The 18,480-nt window shown below is 48.4% G+C and overlaps 1 protein-coding gene across 1 annotated transcript in view; it reads left to right on the top strand.

Moving 5' to 3' along the window:
• The window catches only part of LOC146808868 (phospholipase A2 inhibitor and Ly6/PLAUR domain-containing protein-like), an 84,675-nt gene that overhangs the window by 46,967 nt on the left and 19,228 nt on the right, over window positions 1–18,480 (top strand). The window contains exon 4 of the mRNA XM_085614247.1: window positions 6,189–6,338. Coding sequence (XP_085470373.1) covers window positions 6,189–6,338 — 150 coding nt within the window. The remainder of the gene's footprint in view (window positions 1–6,188; window positions 6,339–18,480) is intronic.

The raw sequence follows: 18,480 nt of genomic DNA, 5'->3' as shown, positions 1-18,480 counted from the left end.
GATCTAAAAATTGATAGAGGGCAATGGATCTGATTATCTTTACAAATTAAATTCATAATTTTTTTTACAAAGAAGCCCGAATGTAATTCCTGCTTAAATCTAGACATATATTGTGCAAAGTATGCGTAATAGTATTCCTTCAAGTTAGTGAGAGCTAGCCCACCATTTACCCGCTCATATAAAGTGCTCAGTGCAATTCAGGAGACCTTTTTACCCCAGAGAAATGATGTAAACATAGACTCTAGTTTCATAAAAAGGAATTAACTAAAACACAGGGAATTTCTGAAAAGAGAAAGTTAAACAGTGGAGGCACAGACATTTTAATCAGTGCCCCCTAACTAGAATAGATAATGGAAGAGGATGCCATCGGGTAAGCAGATCCTGAGCTTTTCGTAGTAATGGAACAAAGTTTAAGTCATATAATTCCGAAATCACTGGTGAGAAATAAACCCCTAAGTATCTCTTCGGATTTGCGTTTAAGGATGAGAAAATGTCGGGTTGCAAATTCCTGGATGCCCCACGGCCACAAAGTAAAACTTCCGTTTTTTAAAATTAATTTGATACCCTCCAAAGGCCTCATACCGTTCGAAAATCTGGAAGGCCGTTGCCTGCACTACCTTCTCTGGTTTTAAAATGAGCATAATGTCATCCGCATACAATTTAATTTTATCCAGATTCAGAAGCGGGGGCAGATTTTCCTGTTGTTCCTAATGGCTATCGCAAGAGGTTCAATGAAAAAAGCAAATAGGAGCGGGGATAGCGGACATCCCTGTCTAGTTCCTCTTTTGACTTTTACTTGGCCGGCATTAGCTGCATTAAAAATAATATTGGCTTCAGCATTCAGATATAGCTTTTCAATCAACCCGGCAGTTTTAGAGGGAATGCCAAATTTGCCCATGATACAAAATAAAGATTCCCAGATAACCAAATCAAATGCCTTTTAGGTGTCTAAAAACAGCACCAAGGCTGGTATTTTCTGGTTATCAAAATAGTCTAGTGCCTCCACCAAAAAGTGCGTGTTCGTGCCAAGTTGCCTTCCAGCAATAAAACCCTTTGGATCCTGATGAATTAAACATGAAGCAATTGCATTAAAACGATTAGCTAAAAGTTTAGTAATTATTTTGTAGTCAGAGTTTAAGAGCGTAATGGGACGATATGAATATGGGTCTTCGCTATTTTTACTTTTTTTTTTTTTAAACTGACGACACTTCCTTCTCTGAATGACAGAGGGATAGGCCCACCCTCAAAAATTGAATTCATGACTAATAAAAAAAGTCCCCAATTACACCTAAGAATGTTTTTAAAAATTCCGCTGCAGACCATCTGGGCCGCAGGCTTTACCATTTGGAAGATTTTTAATAACCTCCCCTAACTCATCTTTTGCACATGGGTTCGTCATATGCCCTTCATCCTCCTCAGATAGCCCAGGTACTTCATATTCCTGCAAAAAATCTTCCAATGATGAGATATCAATTGGTGATTGATGGCCATAAATCTTCCTGTAATGCTGGACCATTATCTCTCCAATTTCCCCGAATCCTCCGTACGGGAACCAGAGGTTGGGCAGAATAAGACAACTTGATTGGTTAATTTAATTCTATTTATGAGATAGGGCCAGATTAACAAAGGTGACCTTACACTTGTATGTATATTTACCATTTTTGGAATTCACAGAGGAATTTTGCGATTAGTATCTTTACGAGTGCGTAGACTCCGAAAATAAAAAGTCATAAAGATACTACCGGTAAAAAATTTTTGTGAATTGCGAAAAATTGTACATTTACACTAAAGCGTAAGTTTATCTTTGATAATCAGGCCCTTACATTGGTTCAATTAAATAAATTAATAACATAATTAAAGAAATGCTTAGAATTATGGTTAAATTCAGGGTTGGGTTGAGAAGGAATGAAATGAAGGGGAAAAAGTACATTCCATTTTAGTTTTCGGGATGGTGGAAGAAATAAATCTAGTATGAAAGTGGGAACTTTCAAGCGGCCTGGGATTTCGGGTTCGACCATGTCAGTTTTATTTTGCTTTCCTTTCCTTCCCTGATTTCCTTACATATTCAACCCAGAATCACAAAAGGCATGCCTGTAAGTAATTTACACAAGCCTCAAGTTTTTTATATTTCAAAGCAGTTTTAGTTGAGGAATTAATGATCCGGGAATACTAGATTAAAAACGGAGGTAAAAAATCTAATATCTGAGGTATGGTTTTGGGGGGCGCCCCATCACTTTCAAAGGAGCAACACTCCTCTCCTCTAATTTTACTGGTAGTGGCTGCATATTTGATATATACATTAAACAGACACATGCTTGTGTGCACTCACATAGAGATGCACACATGCACACTCCCAGATGGACACGCTTATAAACACAGTGCTTCAGACACACTCAATCAATCAATCAATCAATCAATCAATCACAGCATTTATATAGCGCACTACTCACCCAGAGGGTCTCAAGGCGCTAGGGGAGGGGGGTCTGCTACTGCTCGAACAGCCAGGTCTTGAGTTGTTTCCTGAAGGCGAGGTGGTCCTGGGTCAGGCGGAGGTGGGTCGGGAGGGAGTTCCATGTCTTGGCGGCGAGGTAGGGGAAGGACCGTCCCCCTGTGGTGGCCCTTCGGATGCGGGGGACGGTGGCGAGGGCGTGGCCGGTCGATCGAAGCTGGCGTTTGGGAGCGTAGAAGTTGAGGCGGCTGTTGAGGTATCCTGGGCCTTGGTTGTGTAGGGCTCTGTGTGCGTGGGTGAGGAGACGGAAGGTGATTCTCTTGTTGACCGGGAGCCAGTGCAGGTCTCTCAGGTGTCCGGAGATGTGGCTGTGACGGGGGATGTCCAGGATGAGTCGTGCTGAGGCGTTCTGGATCCGCTGGAGTCTCTTCTGGAGTTTGGCGGTGGTTCCGGGGTAAAGGGAGTTGCCGTAGTCCAGACGGCTGGCGACGAGGGCCTGGGTGACCGTCTTCCTGGTCTCGGTGGGGATCCACCGGAAGATCTTACGTAGCATGCGCAGGATGTTGAAGCACGACGAGGAGACGGCGTTGACTTGTCTGGTCATGGAGAGGGAGGAGTCCAGGATGAAGCCCAGGTTGCGTGCGTGGTCTGTTGGTTGGGGTGCGCTGCTTAGGGCGGGGGGCCACCAGGAGTCGTCCCAGGCGGAGGGTGAGGATCCCAGGATGAGGACTTCCTTCTTGTCCGAGTTCAGTTTCAGGCGACTGTTCTTCATCCATTCGGCTACCTCTTTCTTCCCTTCGTGAAGGTTGGCTCTGGTGGTGGCGGGGTCGTTGGTGAGGGAGAGGATCAGCTGGGTATCGTCGGCGTAGGAGATGATGTTGAGGTTGTGCTGGCGTGCGATGTCTGCGAGGGGGCTCATGTAGACGTTGAAGAGGGTTGGACTGAGCGAGGACCCTTGAGGAACGCCGCAGATGACTTCGGTGGCTTCAGATCTGAACGGGGGGAGGCGGACTCTCTGTGTCTTTCCGGCGAGGAAGGAGATGATCCATTCCAGTGCCTTCTCCTGGATTCCGACGTTGCTGAGTCGCTGCACTAGTGTACGGTGGCAGACAGTGTCGAAGGCCGCGGAGAGGTCTAGGAGGATGAGGGCTGCTGTTTCTCCGTTGTCAAGCAGTGCTCGGATGTCATCGGTGGCTGTGATCAGGGCGGTCTCGGTGCTGTGGTTGGCTCGGAAGCCAGACTGCGAGAGGTCGAGGGATCCGTTTGTCTCGAGGAAGGTGGCCAGCTGCTTGTTGACGGTCTTCTCGATGACTTTTGCAGGGAACGGGAGCAGCGAGATGGGGCGGTAGTTCTTGAGGTCGGTGGGGTCGGCTGATGGCTTCTTTAGTAGAGCGCTGAGTTCGGCGTGCTTCCAGCTCTCCGGGAAGGTCGCGGTGTCGAAGGAGGTGTTGATGATGTCCCGCAGGTGGGGTGCGATGACAGCGTCGGCCTTGTTGAAGACGTGGTGAGGGCAGGGGTCGGTCGGAGATCCGGAGTGGATGGAGTTCATCGTGCGGACGGTATCTTCGGCGCTGATCGGGGTCCAGGCGCGGAGGGTGGTGGTGGGGGGCGGTGGTTCGGTCGTGGCGTGCGTCTGTTGAGTGCTGAAGCTGTTGTGTATGTCCGCAATCTTGTTGTGGAAGTAGGAGGCGAGGGAGTTGCAGAGGTCTTGCGAAGGGGTGATGTCGTTGTTTCCGGCGTTGGGGTTGGAGAGCTCTTTGACGATGTTGAAGAGTTCCTTGCTGTTGTGTGCGTTCTTGTCCAGTCGTTCCTTGAATGCAGTTTTCTTGGTTGCGTGGATGAGTTGGTGGTGTTTTCGGGTGGCGAGCTTGAGGGCAGTCATGTTGTCCGGTGTTGGGTCTCTGCGCCAGGTTCTCTCGAGGGCTCGGCAGTCCTTCTTGGAGCTCTTGAGTTCGTCGGTGAACCATGGGGCTTTCTTGCTGCCGGGTCTGCTAGGCGGGGTCCTCAGGGGGGCGAGGTCGTCTGCGCAGTCGCTGATCCATTTCGTGAGGTTGGTGGCCGCTTGGCTGAGGTTCGTTGCGCTGGTGGGTGGGTTCTTGCTCAGGGAAGTCGCGAGCTGGTCGGCTGTGATCTTGTTCCAGCTTCTGCGTGCAACCTGTTGCTGTTGGTAGTGGATCGTGGTCCTTTTGAAGCTGAAGTGGACGCAGCTGTGGTCCGTCCAGTGGAGTCCGGTGGCGTGGCTGAAGGCGATGTTCTTGCTGGATGAGAAGACTGGGTCGAGTGTGTGTCCGGCGTAGTGGGTGGGGGTGGTCACCAGCTGCTTGAGTCCGAGGTTTGCGAGGTTGTCCAGCAGGGTAGTGGTGGTGCGGTCGTTGTTGTTCTCCAGATGGAAGTTGAGGTCCCCGAGGAGGATGTAGTCAGCGGAGGGGAGGGCGTGCGGGCTGATGAAGTCGGCGATGTCTTCGCTGAATTGTGTGCGTGGTCCCGGGGGTCTGTAGATGAGGGTGCCTCTGAGGGTGGTCTTGGGGTTGATGTGGACCTGGAAGTGCAGGTGCTCGGCGGGTGCGAGGGTGTCGACGGTGTTGGTCGTGATGCGGATGGTGTTCCTGTGGATGATGGCGATGCCTCCTCCGGTCTGGTTGATGCGGTCCCTTCGGATGATCTTATAGCCGTCTGGGATGGCGATGGCGATGTCGGGCGCTGAAGAGGCGTTCATCCAGGTTTCCGTGAGGAAGGCGACGTCTGGTGAAGTAGTGTCGAGCAGGTTCCAGAGCTCGATGGCGTGTCTGTGGACGGAGCGGGTGTTGAGTAGGATGCACTTTAGGTGGCTGCTGCTGTTGCTCATCTTGGTCTTGGTCGGTGCAGGAGTAGTGCAGGTCCGGATGCAGGTGAACTTGCAGGAGTGGCAGCAGAAGGGTCCGTGGGTGCGTCTCGGGGTGGCTCGGTAGCAACCCGGGGTTCGGCCGGTGTTGAGTGCGTAGAGTTCGGTGGCGTTAAAGGTCCGGCGGGAGGGCTGGAGTCTGCGGGGGCCAGGGGTCCTGGCACTGGGCGCGGTCCAGGCGCGGACGGGTGCAGACGGGCTTACCTTTGGCGCACCTTCGGCGCTCAGTCGGTGCTCCCGCTGCGCGCGTCCGCTGCGCGCGTCCGCTGCGCGGTCGCTGAGGGGGCGTCATAAGAAGGGAGCCGGGAGGGCGGGTCAGCTGGGAGGCGGGATCGTGGTAGCCAATCGTCTGGCGTGGGGGCGGGGCCGCAGGCAGGCAGCGGCGGGAAAAAACGGGTGCAGGCTAAGCGGGCGGCCCAGCGGCGGCTGGGGCGTTGCAATCGGCGTCGGCTCGCAGCGGCGATGTGCTCAGGCAGCAGGAGGCTCAGGAGCAGGAGAGGTGAGGAGCGTGCACTGAAGTTGGTTCTACCCATTTTTTATGGTCTAATTTCTTACTGTGTTGCGTTTGCAGGTGGGTTGATTGTATGGAGTGATGTTGGTTGTTGCAGGGATGTGAAATGAAGCAGAGGTTGTGATGTGCACACACACATACACACAGACACACACATTCACCAACACACGCATCCATGCACTGGTTCCACCTGTTCCCCATGATATTGCTTCTGCTCAAGCCTTGTGTGTGATTGTGCTGGTTTCATGGTTGATGCACAGAAAGGTCTCAATGGCTTAGTGCACCAGGCAGACTGAAGATTGGTTTGCATGAACTGAGGCTTGTTCCCCTTTCTTTTGGCTTGACAGTACCACCCAGGAACCTCACATTGAACGGAGTGCGATGCCCCCTGTGTTATGCTGAAAACACCACAACCTGCAAGTCTAACAATGTATACCAGAAGTGCACCGGCATGGAGACAAAGTGCTTGGACTTTGGAGGAAAGATACGTAGATTTGGTAAGTCACCTCACTCTGCTGCCAGGATGTGCCCAGGAGTGTTACTCAAGAGGAAAAGGCGACTAACAGGGGTCTGGGATTCGCTTTGTGTGGTGGCATGTGTATGCCTTCCATGTAGACGAGATGGAGGCCATATCTTACACCAGTGAAATGCAGCCTTCATGTCTCCTGATCACCTATAAGTACAAACATGTGACAGTTGTTGACCCATGAAATACATACAGAGTGCACAAGTCTGGCCTGGCACGTCTTTGGGCTAAAGAGGGGCACAGCACAGACACCAAAAACAGGCTTGTTAAGTGTGAAAAAGTCTGCTTTATTGAAGTCAGCTGCACCTTAAAACAAATATCCTTGGCCTGTGCTGTACAAAACTAAACCTCACTAAATATTTTCTTCCTGCCTTACCTTCCGACCCCCACCCCTAAAGTTTCCCCCTTTGCAACCATTTATAAACCCCCAACTCAGTCATCCCTGCTGACCCCTTAAACTTGTAACCTCTTACCACTTCCTAAGATAACTATCTAAGTAAACTTTGCTATGCTACTTCCCCTTCCTGCCTGCTCCCGTAGTGACTTTCCCAACCAATTAAATTAAACTGTAAACAATCTAACAACTATTAGCACGAAAAAACGCCAAAGTAAGCTCCTCCCAGGAAAAACACCAGCACCTGCTTCAAGCGACAACCATATTTACATCATTCCCCAGTGCCCCTGACCCCAACAAAACAAACCAGGATAAAGAACAAAGACAAAATGCAACCCCCCCTTTAACTCTGGCCCCTCCCTAACTTGTAGGCAACAAAAATTTGGGAGGGAGGGCCGGACAAAATCTTCCTGCCCTGTCCCATGTCCCTGTCGTGTCACCCACCGAAAATGGTGTCTGGTGACCTAACTGTAGCCCAACCAGCCCAATTGGGCTCTGGGCTGCACCGAATGGCCCAAAATCCCGCGGGGGGGTCAAGCCTCCCGATGGTCGGGCACCCCCCCAAAGCCCTATTCACACAGACACAACTTCTACCTTTATAACTTGTGTGAGATATAATTTTTTTACGTCATCCAGAGAGATGGCTCTCACAGGTCCAACCACAGTAGGGAAAACACTTTCATGATCAGAACATTATTCACAGAGGTCCTTCACCAGCATGGAATAACTCTTCAGACACCGTGGTAGACTCTATATGCAGTGCCTATAGCTATGGGTGCTGAACGTTCTGATGTTTTGCCCTACAAGCTTCATGTAATGTTTCTCAAATCGCTGCACCCTTCTAAAAAGTTCAAAGGAAAAAATATTTCAAACGTGAGCTTTGTGGACAAATAACAGTCTCTGCGTGATGAATTTTCTTTCTAAAACGTTTTTGCGTGAAAATTCTTTTCCAAATGTAATTTTTTTGCATAGACTTTAACCTGCAGGTGACCTTTCCAAGTTTCCAACTTTTGCAAAGTGCAAAGCTGTAAACTTTGCAAAAGTTCACGGTTGACTTTTTAAAACATGAATAGTTGCATATTTATGAACTAATTCCAAATAATCCATTGAAGAAAAGAGAAAGAGACCTGGATTCAACTTGAGCACCATCATTGACTGTGTCTAAGGCAGCTGGTAACTCAAGAGGCAGAGAACGTTTGGGGATGCCAGAATCTTTAGGTTTTTAGGTATTGCTTAGAACTATGTTTTGAGAAGGAGCTGTTCCGCACGACACTGAACAGAAGCCAGGAGCTCTCCGTTGGAGGTCGCCCGACACAGTTGTCTTCCACCCCTCACACCATGCCTTTCTGAAGGGTGCGATGTGAGGGCTGAGAGTGGGTGTACAGTGACGTCTCCACCAGTGTGTCTCTGCTATGTCTCTCCATGTCTGGGATGTCTCTGTCCTCTCAGCTCCTGCCTAACTAGCCTGATCTGAGTCTTAGGGATGTGCCATTTCCAAGGGCTGCTTCTGCTGACAATGAGGTGAGGTACTGGGAATATAGTCATGTGTCAATAAACATACAAGTGGTCAAGATGTGTTTCGCATTCCAGGGATACCTGCCACTTCCCAACACATTCCTTTCAGCGGCGGCCAGCACAGGTAACCGCAGAGGGGCAGGGTAGGGGGGAAATGGACAGATGACGGAATAGGTATTATTTATTTAATTATACCTATTCTGTCGTCTGTCAACTTACCCCCTCCTACCCTGCCCTGCCTCACCACCCCGCCACGCTTACCTGTGCCAGCCGCCGCTGATTCCTTTATCAGTGCCCCAGAAATGGCCTGGAGCCCATTATTTTGACCCACAGACAAAGCAGCCCAAGCGGTGATCCACAATCAAACCTTAAAGAAGCTAAGAAGGCCAAGGGAGAGTGGGCTAACTCTCGACTTCCAGCACGAGTGCCAGGAGGTCTCGTCTTCTGGTGTGTGTAGCTCCCACAGTCACTGAGAACAGGTAGAAAATGTACTTTTTTTCACAACAGAAGGGAGCCAGGAGCAGACCTGGTGACCCCAGTAGTGCACACAACCCCCCTTGACTTGCTGGCTCCTTAGCATGGATCTGGTTGGTGCTGACATTGAAAGATATGTTTTATGCAATATCCATCTATTATCGGGCCTTTAAAAAAATCTGAAAAATTTCTCAGCAAACATAAAGGTACAGTCAATTTCATAAGAAAATTGGGGATGCACCTACCTAATGATCCCGATCAGGGGGAGGGGTGCTGCTTGAATGAGGGAGTAGTGGACTAGTTCCTGACCTTCTCACCTTTGGTCAGGTCCTTCCTATCAGGCTAAAAGCTATGAACCTTCAGGGTCCCACCCTCAAGGAATGATGTTGACTCTCTTTACACGCAACATTACTGGACTTGAATGACCTTGAGCTATCCTTGAGCAGGCATAACCCACCCCAGACAGGCTACCTGGTCCTACCATGCCTTTGACTGTCCCTTCCCTTCCCCACTCTTCTTTCAATGAGAGTCAGAGACCCTGGGAAGAAGTAAAAGATCGCAGTTTTATTAATAAATCATGATGTGGTCATAAATCGCTATGACAATAATACGTCTTATATCATGCAAGAATGTCGGCATAAATTCATTCTACAGTCATAAATCAGTGGTCCCCAGCCTTAAGTCAGTTTGGCAACACCAAAAATTATCTTTGACTGCACCATCCTACACAGGATCCTGTGCATTCGCTGGGCATGAAGGCCCCTTGGGTTGCATGCCGAATCTTCTAGGCTTCCCTCTTTTAGGTTTCCGGGTGCAGGGAAGTCACACCCTCCTCCCAGTATCAGTTCCTTTAAAAGGACGCCAGAAAAGTCCTCAGTGTGGGCTTTCCTGCTTCAAGGTAGGGGTAACTGCCGAAGGGGAGGCAGCGGGATGCATATGCTCTCTGCTTCCACTCCCCAAAAGCAGTACGTGCTTCTTGGAGCCCTCCAATGTGATAGCCATGGTCCCCTGATGGTCCGGCTTCACCTCAGCGGCTCTCTCGCTTTTTATTTTTTAACAGAGTTTTATTCAGCGCGAACTTGACCCGAAGGTATCGGGTATCAGAGCGCTTTACACGAGCACCAGTTGCATTACATGAGGACACATTCATAAGGTCGAGCCTCGACCTGTTGTATCTCCTCTGTGAGCTTTTGGCAAATGCACGTATTGCCATTGGTTGCTATCTGTGACATTAATAAATGCTGGCTTGTTATTGGTGCTTTTGTGCAAATGTCCCTCCTTTGTGTGCAGAGTGCCCTCCCTGGTGATTTCACTCTGAGAACATTTTGGTTGGCCGTTACACTGTCCAGCGTGTGATGGCCCCTGCTCCTCCCTCCCGTGTGGGCATTGCAGCCGCATACACAGCTTGTTTAACCTTCAGCTCCATTTGTCCCACCCCCTCCCTGTCCTCTCTCCCATCCTGCTTTCAGGTGCTCCCACTCCCCACAAACCGGCGCTGCCGCCAGTGTGGCTGACGGAAACTAAATTAATAGCGTAGCTGCACCACCTCAAGCAGAGCATGGAGGGCTGGGGGGTCATCTCCAGGGCTTCCCTACAAGAATGAGCCGCAGGTCGGGATGACAAGTCGCCTCTCTGTTTCTTCACTGCCAGAGTGGATTCTGGAGTAAAAACAGAGCAATTGCGCCGTCCCAAGTGCAGTGATTACTTACGCCAGTGGGCACAAATATGGCGCAGATTAGCGCATGCATGTGGCCTCTCTGCTTTTGGTAACAGACACCGAGGGGCTTATTTTACAGAGGGAAAGCTTTTTAGTTAACAACAACAGTAAGTGCCTCACTGGCGCACCACTCTGCAGCTCTTCAAAGCTTTTCATCTGGTTTTATGTTTATCTGGCTCGCAGAGGCTGAGCTAAGCATTCAGCTGAGTTGTGTGCGCCCTGCTGCTAACCTTTCCCCCGGCGCCACTCTCTGGGACTAGGGTTGGTGTGTACCACATAAGACTATGTCATCGTATTCCATCTGCTAGAAATAGTGTCTCTCCGATACAAGGACATTGATTAAAACAAATGCACTTCGCTTGAGGTTACCAGGGGCAGTTGATGTTGTGGGTTTGAATGGACGGGCTTTGCAACCATCACATACTTTAAAACACTTTCTATTTTTGATTGTGGACACTCCCTCTGCCCCTCGTTAGTCCATTTTCAGCCTCTATCACCCCGCACATCAGGCACCATCTACATCGTAAATCAAAAACACCTGGATCCGACAGTAACTTTTTCCTGTGAACCGTACTAATCACCAGGGTTGGATTGGGATTAGAAATCGGCTCGGGTACGCTAAAAAAAGTGGCCCACATCTGCATATTGCCTCTCCTCAAAACACTGCTTCAGGGAAGTTTTATAAACACCTGAAAATAAGTGAGGCCACCTCTGCTCAGGCCCTCTGCCCCACTCAGTATGCACACATTAATGAGCCGACCAGCGGGAGAAAGGGAGTGACACCTCTGCTCAGGCCCTCTGCCCCACTCAGTATGCTCACATTAATGAGCCGGCCCAGCGGGAGAAAGGGAGGGACACCTCTGCCCGTTGATAAAAGGGAGGTAATTGTTGTGCCCTTACACGCAAATTGACACAGGTAGCCATGTAGAGTTTGAAAACTTCTTTATTGGTTCCAGGTAATATGTACATCCGTCCATTCCAGCTCTATTTCCAGCTCTTACACCAGCCCCACCAGGAGCAGCCTCCCTGCTGCTCAGCCCATCTCCAACTGTCACCACTCATCCACACAGGCACCCAGGCATTCCACGCTTCACAGTCACACCAACATTCCGTTACCATCTTTCACTCGGGCTGAGCAGCAGGAGACAGCTAGGCCGGATTACATTCAAAGACACTTAAGAGGATATAACATTATCCCCTTCCTTTTAAAAGAAAAATAACAGTGTGCAAAAACATGGGAATAACTGTAAACATGAAAAATATACAAAAGAAGTAAAAGTTCTCACCCAGAGAGACAACGTTAAAAACGACTCCACAAAAGAATACTAGAAGGAAAAGGAAAACAAAGGCAGGAAAGATAATACATTGTCAAACTATATACCCATTCTTCCCTATAAACACATTTAAAATGTAGAGAAGGGTGGACCACACCCCAGGACAAACACCCTAGGACAAAACATGCAACAAGGGTGAAACCAACACGACAAATACACTTGTACCACAAAGTGAACAACACAGAGGATACACACAGTGAGGCGCAGGGCGACTTACACAAGACACAAAACGCCAGGCGTAGGATGACTTACACACAACATGACAGGGCGTGCAGAATAACGTGACTTACAAACACATCAGACCCATAGAGGAGACTAAACTTACAGCGCAAGACGACAAACACAAAGTGAAAATGGGGCTATCACCCATAAACACATGCCCTATGTAGGGATGTACCATTGTACTGCACAACATGTAAATGGGGCAAAAACTCATAACCCAACCCTGTCTAAGGGTTAACATCAAAACAGTGTAAATGGGAACTCACCCATAAACCTACCCCCATGTAGAGGTTACTAACTGTAAAATGGGAAAATGGGACTGTTACCCCACCCATCTCTCATGTGGAGGATAAAAGTGTGACCGCCACCCACTAAAACACATGGACCACCCATCCATAGAAAAGCGGAATACTGTGGCATCTCAAAGCACGAAAATGTTGCATAAATCATGCAAAAACCCTATCAATATTAGTACAATAATAAACTGTAATCCACGATGGTGAGCGACCTCTCACCCGAGTACTACAATATGCAATAGAACATCACCTTTTTTTAGTCAACAGTATGTTCTGTTAAACTACAATAAAACAGATCAAAGAGAAACAAAGCACAAACCACTCATAAATCTGGAGAACAAATAAACAAATCTCAAAAAGGTTGCAGGTGAGAAACATATGCATGGCACTCTCCGTGAAGCATATGTGCTGTTTATGGATTTCCAAGTCGATGTGGAAGCAGACTGTTTCTCAAAAAATGGAGAATGTTGTGAACACTTCACTCTCAGATGCAAAGAACAGTAGAGTGTATGGCCAATTTGAAGCTGCCAATATTATCAACTTTATTTCGGCCACTAGGGCCATAAAAGAATAAAACAATACAGAAATGCAGTAAAAAACACAATACTCATAGCATGTTAAAATACAGTAGTTAAAAGTTACTATTTAGCAGTAAGGAACCTATTCAAGCTCAGTGTTTGATTTTATACAGCGATTACGACTGATCCACATAGCTGTTAGGAATTTCGCAACTGCAAACACTGTGGGTGCAGATAAGTCAGTTTTTTAAATTCTGTAAGCTGGAATATGGTGCTTAAAACCCAGATTTTTTAAAAGTGGAAGGAGCCAATATTTTCTTGATCTATGGTATGCTCGACAAAAGAATATTATGTGCAAGTCAGACTCAGAAGGATGGCCACATGCTGGACAATGTGTTACTAACTGAGAGTGTGACCATCTGGCAGTGTGAGCTCCTAGAGGCAGAGTGCCATAGCGCCATTGCAAATAGAGTTTCCTGGTTAGCATTGGTTCAATGGCATCTAGGACTACTTCTCGCTTATACATATCTTTGAATCCCAGGAATTGCTCCGTTAACGACCCAGGCCTAGCCTTCAAAGATAGAATGCGTAAGTTGTGCTCATAGTAGGCCAATGAGATGGTTTTACGAGAGGTCCTACAGCATGCGTTGGCTGGGTCAGACCACAGATCGGGTCTACCTATTGACTCGCAAGATTGTTTGACGTACAGTAGCCATGGTACTCGGTCAGATCTTACAAGACGCAAGATCTCTTGCAACTCCGTTCTGTAGTTCACGAGCTCTGGGGTACACCATAATTTGCGCCAGAAAATTAGTGGTTTAAGGCCAAGCTCGACCTCAAAGGGTCTTAAACCCATATCTAATCTTAGAGGTAATAGTGGAGTGCTAGTCGGAAGAGCTGTCAACTGCCTCAAGAAATTGTTTTCAGTGATCTGCAGTTTCTGATTTGATATATGTCCCCAGATTTCGCCCCCATATAACCCAGCCGCCCTAGCCTGAGTTTTATAAATATGGAGACGTGGGCCTAATGGTTTGTAATTCAGCCCACTCATCATCCTGGAGATGGCGCCTGTCATCTGTAACAACTTCAGATGTACTTTTGTCTGATGTGAGTCCCACTTCATAGATTGGTTAAAAATGACCCCCAAGTATTCAAAAGTGTATACCCTCGCTAGGCTGGAAGTCCCTATCCGCGGGTTCGATCGGGTTGAGGCGGGCGGGTTGAAGATCATGTATTTAGTTTTTGTGGTATTTATCTCCAGCCCATGAGACTTACAAAAGTCAACAAATCCATCGAGGACCCTTTGTATGCCCATAGGAGATTTGGAGAGCAGCAGGGTATCATCCGCAAACATAATTGCTGGTACCCTGGTGCCCGCCAACCTAGGGGCATCGATATTAGTTAACCCGTTTAAATGGCTAAAAACCCCATTGACAAAGAGACAGAAAAGGGTAGGTGCCAGCACGCAGCCCTGTCTAACCCATCTGTCAACGGGAAAGGGTTCCGAAAGGGTTCCTCCTCTGCCACACCTTACCCTTGCATAATTGCCCTGATGTAATTTTTTCAAGATAATAAGTAAATCAGCGGGGCCCCCCAGGGCTGTCAACACAGCCCAGAGTTTGTCCCTAGGGACTAAGTCGGATGCCGCTCGCAAGTCTACAAATATTGTGTATAGACTACCCCCCTCGATTGTTACCGACTTCCAATAGAGGAGGTTCAAACGGAAGATTTGATCCACCGTTGAAACACCCCTCCTAAAGCCTGCTTGGAACGGATTCAGAATGTTGTGTTCGTCCATCCAGACCTGAAGTCTGTTCAAAATCAGTCTGCCAAAAAATTTTTGAGGGACGTCTATGAGACTAATCGGTCTGTAGTTGGCTGGGAGCAGAGGAGAGCCCTTTTTATATATGGGGACGATCTCTGCGCCCAGCCAAGAAGGGACTTCCATGCCACCCAAAATGCAAAGCTGACAATATTAATACACTGTACTTTAAATCAAACGATGTCTACTGCGCGAGCCCAAAGGCGAGTCCACAAGTCTCTTCAACTTCAATAATACAATGTACAAGCGTACCCTTACCCAAGCAGACATGGTTTGCACCCCGACACAGGTGCTTTAACAAATTGATCCACTTCTTGAGCAGAGAAGACGAGCACCGAGAACTAGACGTGCCCAGTCTTCATGTTCTGGTACACTCATGGAAGTTGACGTCCAAACATGAGAAGATAGCTTGACGCTGTGCTGTATGGGCAAGACCAGGTAGACGAAACTCTGTAGAATGAGTGCAGACCCCAATCACAACATGGTGGCGCCTGTTATGACCGTGCAGGGTGGCTTGCTTTTGCAACGTGCTGTTAACCTATGGATTGCAGCACTGGATGTCACGTAGATGGAAAGACGTCACAGAAGACCCATGAGGAGCCTTGCGCGACTCTACCAATGGTGAGTAGCTTGTGGATTTAAACTTTTAAACCACTGGGTAGTGGTTAAAATAGCCAACGTTGAATCGCATGTTTTAATGCAGTACGTAAATATTTCAATTAAAAAAACACCAAAAACGTCCACTTTGGCCATTAACCCCTTCGCTGCTGCGGACATTCCGCAGCAGCGCTGGGGGGGGCAGGGGGGCAGCGCGGTGGGCCTGTGCTCATGACGGAGCCGCTCCGTCATGAGCCACAGTTGAGCTGTGCTCATGACGGAACGGTTCCGTCATGACTCCGCCCACTTGCGTTGTCCCCCCGCACAGGCGGGGAAACAGCGCCGCGCAGGCGGAGCGGCCGCCAACAGGATTGTCATGACGGAACCGTTCCGTCATGAGCACACGGCAACCGTGGCTCATGACGGAACGGTTCCGTCATGAGCGGGGAAGGGGTTAAGAAAACTCCTAACCTCCTCCAGGACAAAAACCAACTGGACAACGTGACACACATAACCAAAAAGCTACTCCCTTGAAGTCTGCGATATACACCGCATAACAGAAATGTCAAAAGGCACAGTGAGATAAATCATGAAACCAAAGTGACACACACTATACCATTCAAACTGGTGACAAGAAAGTTGATCAATAGATCGGACGCTGTCCCTGACAATGTGAAGTAAAAACGAGCTCCGATGTAGGTATCTACAAATGAAATCCGACACAGTTGGCACTCCATGTACCTCCAAATACCAAAATGAGTAGGGCCACATCGCTACTGTGTGGGGCTTGTGAAAACCATTCACTGGGACTTACTGAACAACTTTTTTAACCGCACCGTTCCTGTGTGGTACCTGTGAGGTCCATTCACTGATTCAGTCCATAAATCACATCTGTGCAGCCACTCCTAGGATACTTAAGAGACTTCTTGATCCAGGTCAGTGGCAATAACAACGAAAGAACACTTCCAAAGTTAACATACAAATTCTTTGGGAAACTTGAGCTGTCAGTCATCCACTCTTTGTGAATCTCACTAATCGATGTGGCTTATTCACCCACATGTCTAGTCGTGTGCGTTACACCACATGCACACAGACATCAAATACCTTTTTGTAAGAAGAATGAAGCATGTCCAGGCTGGGCAAAGGTGGTTGGGGCCATCCGTTCACAAGGACACTGATGGGGCTGGCTTGCCTGTGGCTCCAAACTTGCGTCTAGTAGTTACTTTAGTTTCTCATGGTTACTGTAGACTCTTGTAGTTTCTCTTGGTATCTGTACCAACCTTAAAGACGCTTAAGTCCACGTCTGATCATCGCCAAAATAATGTTGTGCCCTTAAACACAAGTTGACCCAGGTAGCCATGTAGAGTTTGAAGACTTCTTTATTAGTTCCAGGTAATATGTACATCAGTCCATTCCAGCCCTATTTCCAGCTCTTATACCAGCCCCACCAGGAGCAGCCTCCCTGCTGCTCAGCCCATGTCCAACTGTCACCACTCATCCGCACCGGCACCCAGGCATTCCAAGCATCACCGACACACCAACATTCCGTTACCATCTCGCAGGAGACAGCTAGGCTGGATTACATTCAAAGACACTTAAAAGGATATAACAGTAATGGACGCCCATCTGCCTCCAGAAAGGCCACTCAGTGCCCCAGTGGGCAGCTAGTGATATCTGAACACGCCAGACACAGCCCAAATCGGCCCCCAGGCTGCCAAAAAAGCAGCCCATAGCTGGAACTTCGATACTGCCATTGCGCGAGTGCCCGCTTTACCAGTCCGACCCTGCTAATCACGGTGAACACGGGTGTGGCAGTTGGATTGACGGGCATTTTAGTGGTGAGTCATGCCGTTTTTTTAACCTTGTATACTGGGCGTGTGTGCAGAGATCCATGTTCTCACGGCTGTTTACTCCTTCTTCTGGTTCGCTTATGAAGCGGTCGCCTGATCAGTGGTTCAGGTATTTACTCTCGCTTATGTAGCTCTGAGGGCGCTCATATTTTCATTTTAAATGGCACATCGTTTTCTGTTGCAGCTTTCAAGTACTATTGTTTGTTTGAGTTCTCTCATCTGAATATACCGAGTCCAGTCCACTTCTCTCACACAATGACACCGAGCCTGGCATATCGTTCCCATTTCTTTCTAAGAGCCAGTTTAATACACAATATATTTCACAATCCCACCTCCTGCTCTGCGACTTCCTGCATTCCTTTATACCACAACGAAACTAATGATGGGCTGTAAGGAATCCATTTACTACCTGGGGCTTCACTTGCAGCTCAAATAGTTCAAAGGAGCCGCATTCTGCGCGGAGTTGTCCCGTGCCCTCTATGAAACACGGGCACTTGTGCCACCCAGACTTGATTTGTGTACTGTGTAACACAAGGAACCGGGCACTTGAGCCACCCAGACTTGATTTGTGTACTGTGTAACACAAGGAACCGCCACTCTGCCCAATATGTCCTTCAGTTCCATCTTGTATTTTACGCCACCCCTGGGCCCTTGTGCTGCTTGAGACGGTCGTGGATCCCATATTACACCAATCACCTGTAGGCGGCACATATGTTCCTTACATTCAGACAGCGCACAGAAGCTGATATTACCAGTGCTTTTCCTGCAGCCCGTGCTAGGCAAGGGACCTGAGAGCTGGTTCGGGGCTTTACCTGCATTCTGTGCATCACCATAGAACCAAGTCCTTCCACAGCTTTTGTGCCCCGTGTACCACGAGGGCCTCATACTTCGGCTCGTCCGATGCATTTCATGGTAGTGATACACATGAATGTAGTCTGGGGCCCCTCCTTCACTCCTTACTATGAAGGGGCACCCGATGCACTCCTTATGGTACTGAGAACCTACAGACTGCATTTGGTTTCCTTTCATTGTAGGTAACACAGCGAACCTACTTCCGGCCCAAGGCACTGCATGCTTTACACGTGACGCAGGGGACCTGCTTCTTACCCAAGGCTTCCATGCATTAAGAGTAACTGCTGTCTGGGACTTCCGTGCATACCATGTAACACAGGGGGTCTACACACTGCCCAAGGATTCCCAAACACATAAAGCAGATGCCAGCAAAAGGTGTTTCATCACTCTGCCATCTTGGCATGTCTCCTTCTGGCATTTGCAATTGCAAGGCATTGTTTTAGGATTTGCGGGTTTTCACATTATGGCAGGTTGCTGTTGCTTGTGACATTTACAAAAGCAGAACATCTCTGCACAGTGGTG

Source organism: Triturus cristatus, chromosome 7, assembly GCF_964204655.1.
Source record: "Triturus cristatus chromosome 7, aTriCri1.1, whole genome shotgun sequence".
NCBI classification, from domain to species: domain Eukaryota; kingdom Metazoa; phylum Chordata; class Amphibia; order Caudata; family Salamandridae; genus Triturus; species Triturus cristatus.
The sequence above is the reverse complement of the archived record's forward strand: the minus strand, read 5'-3'. Positions and strand labels throughout refer to the sequence as shown.